This window comes from Dama dama, chromosome 23 (assembly GCF_033118175.1).
Source record: "Dama dama isolate Ldn47 chromosome 23, ASM3311817v1, whole genome shotgun sequence".
Classification (NCBI taxonomy): domain Eukaryota; kingdom Metazoa; phylum Chordata; class Mammalia; order Artiodactyla; family Cervidae; genus Dama; species Dama dama.
In genome coordinates, this window is record NC_083703.1 from 41,894,745 (window position 1) to 41,901,361 (window position 6,617).

Sequence of the window (6,617 nt, forward strand, 5' to 3'; positions counted from 1 at the left end):
GTTTAAAACGACCCTCGCACAATGGGCGTGCGATAGGAAACAGAGCAGGTTAGGGCAGCGCTTTCAGCCCTCATTGTCCCGCACTCGGCCCCCGGCCCTGCCTCTCGGCTCCTTCGCCGCAGGAGCCTTTTATGTGATAATGAAACACATTTCAGGCTGGGCTCACGACGTGTGTGTCCCTGCCAGGGGGAGAGACGGCCCTGATTGCTGGCTGCGGCCTCCGGATCGCCTACCCAGCCCCCGCCCCCCTCCCCCCCCCCCCCCCCGTCCCCTTCCCCTCCTCCCCCCCCCCCGTCCCCTTCCCCTCCTCCCCCCTCCCTCCTCCCCCCTCCTCTCCTCCCCCCTCCCCAATTTCGCTTCCTTGTGTTCTTCGGGACAATGTGGCATGTTAAAAAGGGATTTGGAGGAGGGAGGCGGAGGCGAGGACCAACCCCCCTCAAGCGCGTGGGAAGGCCAGGGTTTGAGGGGCAGAGAGATCCCGCCAGGTGGCAGAGGGCGATCTGACAGGCGGTGTCCAGGCTTCGGGAGACTGCCAGGGACACTCCAAGTTTGGGTGGTCAAGAAGCCCAAATATCTGGTCCGGACATGGGAGCCTGGGCTTAGAAACCCAAGGCCAAAAGTTTCGGCTTCTCACTCCAGAAATTTTCACCCTTTGCAAGCTAGCTGTGCCCTGGATGACCCCAAGTCTCCGGGGGCCCCTAGAGCCCACTGGCTCCTGCTCTAGCCTGGCCAGCTGGCAGGCCAGCAGATGCCTCCAGCAAAACCAAAGCGGAGCCCACTCTGCCCACACAACTCCTGCTTGGCTTCTGAGGTTTCCGCTTTTATTGGTCCTGATTCTACTCCTGCTAGGCTATTTTTGAAGGGAGGCAGTGTGATTTGTAAGGATTTATTCTGGGTCTTTCTTTATGCTCTGGGGTTTTCCTTTAAGGATCACAGCATACCCACTCATCCCCTTGGCCCTGTAATCCTGGCTTGCTAACCTGGCCTAACAGTTCACTTGGCAAGGTCTCAGGAGTTTGGAGGGTAGGGCACAAACCTGCAGACCCCTGGAATCCAATCCCTGGCAAGGGGCGCCTGGCCAGACATGCCGGACACCCTCTTACCTCTGCCTCATTCCCCAATATACCTATATTTAAAGATTTCCAACAGAACTCTGAGATCCCTTTAAAATCACTTCCAGGAGAAAGTCCTTTGTTTCTCCAGACCAAATGCTCAAATGCATGATACCAGAAGCCTCACTACCTCTGGGCTGCAGCAAGTTCTACCAAAGCTGTGCAGAACATCTAAGTGAAGGTGGAGGGTGGGATGGGGGTGGTGGTGGATCCTAAACAGAGGCCTGTGGTTGTCGAATCCAGGCAGAGTCCCAATTCCAGGAAAATGTGAATGGGTGCAGAGAGGCAACGATGAAAAGGAAAAGGGCTGCAACAGGAGTTTGCAAGGTAGGCCAAGGATTGGGAATACAGCAAAAAAAAAGAAAGAAAGAAAGAAAGAAAATCCAGGATTTTTTGGTTTTTCTCCCAGAGAAACCAGCCCCAGGGTGCAAAAGATGTCAACAACATTTCACCTTCACATGGTCCAGCTGGAAAATATGGAAATGGTGTGTGGTTTTTGCCAGGCTTTGGAGATGAAACTGCATCAACCCCATAACCCCCAGAATGGTTCATCTGGGATCTTTGAGTTTCATTTTGTGTAAAGTTAAACTCAAAATTCAAAAAGTAACCTTGAACAATGTTGTGTTCCATTAATGATGTCCTTGCTGGAGTGTTTAGGGTGAAGTGTACTGAAGTCTGAAATTTACTATGAAATGCATCTAAGAACGTAAGTGGACTGATGGATGTATGGATAGATGGTCAGACACTCAGTATAACAAGTATACTGAGCTGAGAACTGTAGGATCTGAGCAATGGGTATATGTCTGTTTACTGTGAAATTCATTCAACTTAAGTTTGTCTGAAAATGTTAATAATAAAATGTTGATAAAGCAGCAACCATCTCTCCCCAAATAAAATAAAACCTGCAACCAGTCAGGATCTCCCTCCCTCAATTTTAAAATAAATCCCGGATATGTTTATTTTTTTAAATCAGGCAAAGGAAAAAAATCTTGAAGATTCAAAGCAAAAAACTGGCAATAACACTTTAATATAGATTTGTGGAACTCTGGTCCTTGCAGTCAGAACACACATTTATAAGCCATAAATAAAGCACGCAGAAACCATAAATTAGTCAGACTTGAGACCTGGATTTCACCATATCAAGAATGGGAATGCTTTTTTTTTTTTTCTTTTCTTGGGCATTTACAACAGACCCTTACATCATTTTTTTCCTCTTTTTAAAACAATAGTACAACTCTGTTTTCTGTTAAAACTACATAGTTTTACACTGAGTCACTCACAAAAGTTTGTGTTTTTTACTTTTTCTTTTTTTAATAAAGTCAGACTTCCCTGCAACGGCAGCAATGAAGAGGAACCACAACAACAAAAAGTCAAGAATTGGCAGGTTCTTAAAGAAGCAGGCGTCTACACAGTAGTGGAAACTGAGGCTTTTCTTCTTTTTCTTTTTCTAAAACTGTGTAGCTTTTTCTTTTTCCCTCCTTATATAGGATGATAGACATCGGTGTTGCCCACGTGAGGGAGGGAAGGACTGCAGAGGGCGAGGGGAGACCTCTGGGGCGGGCGGGGCAGGGTGTGAAGGGTCCTTCTCCCTTGCACCTTTCCAGCATCCCTTCCTCAGAGTCTCCACCCCACTTCCTGTCTCTCCCATCTGGGTCCCGGGCTAGCCGGGTCGCCGCTGTCTTCTTACGAGGAGTTCATAATGGGCCGAGAGTACACCCCCTGGTAGTAGGAGGTGTCTGCGGCCAGGGGCGAGGCATCCAGGCCCGCTTTGTTCGTGACCGGGCCCATGGCCAGGCTTCCCGGCATGGGGGACCCGTAGCCGGAGTAGTGCATCACCTGTTCGTAGGTCTTGAGGTCCATTTTGTGGGGCTGGTGGTGGTGATGGCTGTGATGGTGCTGCTGCTCTGACGACATGAGGTTGTTGATGGAGAAGGGGTGGTTGAAGGCGTAGTGGTGCTCCGGCTTCAGGTGGGCCTCGGGCGGCAGGCCCGGGTGATGCGGAGGGCCCAGCAGGTGGGCCGCGGCCTGCTGCTGCTGCTGCCCCGGCGAGGGCGCCGGCTCCGGGGGGCTCAGCGCCGAGGCCGGCGTCCCCTTCAGCTCCCCGAGACCCCCTCGCTTGTGCTCCTGGCACGGGGAGGCGCTTGAGTGGGGCGACTCGGTGCCCGCCGGAGTCTCGGGAGCCGGTCCGGCGGCCGCCTCGCCGAGCGGACCCTGCGAGGCCTGGGCCCCGGCGGCGGCGGCCGCCTTCTTGCCGCCGCCCGCGGTGCCCGCGGCCTCCTTCAAGGCCAGCTGCTTCTCGCACTTGAAGCGCTTCTGGCGGCGCAGGTAGCAGCCGTTCTCGAACATGTTGCCGGAGTCGGGGTGCAGGGTCCAGAAGGAGCCCTTCCCGGGCTTGTCGGGCGAGCGGGGCACCTTGAGGAAGCAGTCGTTGAAGGACAGCGAGTGGCGGATGGAGTTCTGCCAGCGCTGCTGGTTCTGCCGGTAGAAGGGGAAGAGGTCCATGATCCACTGGTAGATCTCGCTCAGCGTCAGCATCTTGTTGGGGCTCTGCTGGATGGCCATGGTGATGAGCGAGATGTACGAGTAGGGCGGCTTGGCGTGCGTGTAGCTGCGCCGGTACGTCTTGGGGTCGCGCGCGCGGCTCAGGCCGGCCTGCCCGTACATGGGGCTCATGGAGTTCATGTTCGCGTAGGGCGCCAGGCCGCCCATGGCCCCGGCCGCCTGCCCCCCGAGCGGGCTCAGGCTCGGGCTCAGGTGCGGCCCCATGCCCGCCACGCCGGCCGCCCCGGCCGAGCCGCTCATGCCGGCCATGGCGCCCGCCCCGGGGGACATGCCGGCCAGGGACGGGCTCATGCCCGCGCCCACGTACGACGACATGTTCATGGAGCCGGCGCTCATGTTGCCCGAGCCGCTGCCCATGGCGGCCGCCGACATGCTCATGTACGTGTTCATGCCGTTCATCCCCAGGCCGGCGTTCATGTTGCTCACCGAGGAGTAGCCCTGAGGACAGAGCCCGAAGGGAGGCGCATAGCGTTAGCACCGCAGCTGGAGAGCGGCCGGCCGGCTGGCCGGACTCCCGCCCCACACCCCACATCCTACGCCCCACACCCCACATCCTACGCCCCACACCCGGCCTTCGGGCCAGCCCAGGCCCCCGCCTCCAGGGAGGCCTCCAGGGAGTCCTGCCTTCGCGCGGCCCCGGCCCGGCCCCGACCCAGCGTCCGAGTCACCCGGAGCGCGCCGCGATCGCCCTCGGAGAGGGGGCGCGGGGACTGCTCATGGCCACCCCTCAGCCCTCCAGCGCCCGGTTCAGATTCTACAGCAGGGGTCTCCAGGAGCGCGCTGAGCCAGGCACCCCAAATGCAACTCCCCTCTGCAGAATCTCCCCGACTCTCAAGCAGGCGCCGCTGCCTCGGACGCCACCTCCGACCCTGGCCAGCGACCTGTGGGACACGGCGCTGGGCGGTCTCCCGCGGAGACGATCCCAGGGTCCTCTCCTTTCAGCTTTCCTCCCGGACCCCATCCTGGTCCCCAGGGGAACCTCGAAGCTGCTCCCGCGCGGAGCCTATGGCCACCCTGAGACATTGAGTGGCGGGACGGGGAGGGGACCGCGAACTGAACTGCTGGCGGCTGGGCTCTGCAGCCACAAACTTTCTTCCTCTTTGTCGCCTCGTCCTCGACCCTTTTTTTCTCTACCCCAGCCCCCGACTCCTGCCCACCTTCTCCTCTCCAGCTCCCCACCCCCTCGCCGGCCGACCTCCCACCCCTCCCCAGCCGCGCGCTGCCAAACACAACTCTGTTAGGATAGTGCGTGGCTCGGCCACGGAGAGGATTTGGAGGCGCCGCAAGTCAATATTTGATCACAAAGTTAATATTATCTCAAGGCTAACAGTGTGTCGTATAAAAAAAAAAAAAAAAAAAAGAGACCCATTTGAGTCGAAGGAGGGTAGGAAAGGCGGCTGCCCCGAGCGGCTGGGGTGGTGTTTAGGGGTGGTGATGGGCGAGGGGGGGCCCGGGAGTCGGCCAGGGAAGCGGTCCCGAGGTTGGGACCGAGGGCAGACGCCGCCACCCCGCTTTCCCCGGCAAAGCCGAGTGCCTACCTCGGGCTCAGCGTAGTAGCTGCTCCAGTCGGACGGCTCGTGCCCTTCCATCTTCACCGCTCCCAGCATACTGGAAGCCGAGTGCATGGCAGTTTAAAATTTAACAGCCACAACAAACGACCGGCAATCACCCCCCCACCCCCACCCTCCTTTAAAAAAAAAAAGTCGGCCGAGGCACGGTCCCCTCCCTCCCTCTAGCTCTCCCCGTCTCTCGGCCCTGCTTCCTCGGCCGGCCGGAGGCGGTGGTTGGAAGTGGGCGGGAGGGCTGGGTCGCGGGAGGAGGGGGCCGGGGGTAGGAGGAGGCCCGGAGCCGAGCCCCGCCGCCGGAGCGCCCGCCACCGCCGCGCTCGCGGGCTGCCCGGTGGAGGCCGAGGCTGGCAGTGCCGAGCTGCCCCGAGGCGGCGGGAAGCGCGCCGCGCGGGGGCGGGTGGGGGGGGGGGGGCGGAGAGGAGGAGGAGGAGGAGGAGGAGGAGGAGGAGGAAGGGGTGGAGGAGGGAGGGGGAGGAGGTGTGGACCGCGCGGCGGACAAGTGCCGCAGTGACGTGGGCGGCTGGTGATATAGCGCGGCGCGCCGGCGCGGGCCTCCAATCCCCAGACCCCGGGCAGCCCATTTGAATAATCAGCTCACACCTGGGTGAGAGGGAGCCCCGGCCTGCGCCCCGCACCTGCCCGCCCCCCCCCCCAACTCAACCGCCCTGCACCCCCGCACGCGGAGCCGCGATGAGCGAGCGAAGAGGGTGGACGCGGGCCCCTGGGGGGTCCAACACCCCTTTTCGTCTGCGGGGCGTCCCCGTGGGAGGAGGGACCCGGGAGGAGGCCACCCGGTGGAGCGGCCCAGGGCTCTGACCCCCACCACCAACCCCTCTCCCTCACTTCTGGTCTCGTTGCGCCGGGCGCCTGGTACGTCGGTCCGAGGGCGCGTCCGGCCTCTGCTCAGGCTCCGTAGAGCCTTATCAAAGCCGCATTTACTTATCCCGGTTTCTGCGCTCGCAGGGCTCATTCCCTGTCAAAACAGCCAGCCGGTGACTGAGCCAGTTTGCAAAGCGCTGTCCTATGTAGCAAAACTGTGTACACACCTTGAACTCCCCGGCCGCTGCTGCTGGGAGGCCACTCCCGTTACAGTTAAGACCCAGAGCGGCTACGAAGGCCTGCGGTCCCGCCGCCCCGGCTTTTTGCCTCCTGCGAGCCCGACCGGGCGGCTGGCGGGGACGTCCCCCGTCCCCAGCAGCTGCGACGGTTAGGAGACTATTTGTCTCTGATAGGACGGCGTGTTTCAAGGTTACTTTTCAGCCACAACCGAGGTGCCCACAGCGTTTCGTAACTAAAACAAACAGGGCAGGAGGTGAGGGGTGAGGCGAGAGGAGAGAGAGGAATTAAGGAATCAATACTGGGGCAAAAAGAGTCC

General features: G+C 59.6%; 1 protein-coding gene across 3 annotated transcripts; it reads right to left on the reverse strand.

Moving 5' to 3' along the window:
- Nucleotides 1-2,130: 2,130 nt before the first annotated feature.
- On the reverse strand, nt 2,131-6,381 carry FOXA2 (forkhead box A2). 3 transcript variants are annotated; one of them, XM_061126471.1, is made up of 3 exons: nt 6,289-6,381; nt 5,213-5,282; nt 2,131-4,112 (listed from the first exon to the last, which is right to left on the reverse strand). In XM_061126471.1, exons 2-3 carry the CDS (start codon nt 5,279-5,281, stop codon nt 2,796-2,798), a joined length of 1,386 nt encoding a protein of 461 aa, XP_060982454.1. In that variant the 5' UTR covers nt 5,282; nt 6,289-6,381; the 3' UTR covers nt 2,131-2,795. The 3 variants fall into 3 exon arrangements, with proteins under 3 accessions (XP_060982454.1, XP_060982455.1, XP_060982453.1); XM_061126472.1 differs by lacking the exon at nt 6,289-6,381 and adding an exon at nt 6,086-6,225; XM_061126470.1 differs by lacking the exon at nt 6,289-6,381 and having other exon boundaries at nt 5,213-5,474.
- Between the last annotated feature and the right edge of the window lie 236 nt (nt 6,382-6,617).

Excerpts from the sequence above, each read along its gene's own strand:
- FOXA2 (XM_061126470.1), bottom strand. The coding sequence starts at position 5,299 with ATGCACTCGGCTTCCAGTATGCTGGGAGCGGTGAAGATGGAAGGGCAC. Across the intron at positions 4,113-5,212 it reads GCTACTACGCTGAGCCCGAG|GGCTACTCCTCGGTGAGCAA; the intron begins GTAGGCACTCGG and ends CTCTGTCCTCAG.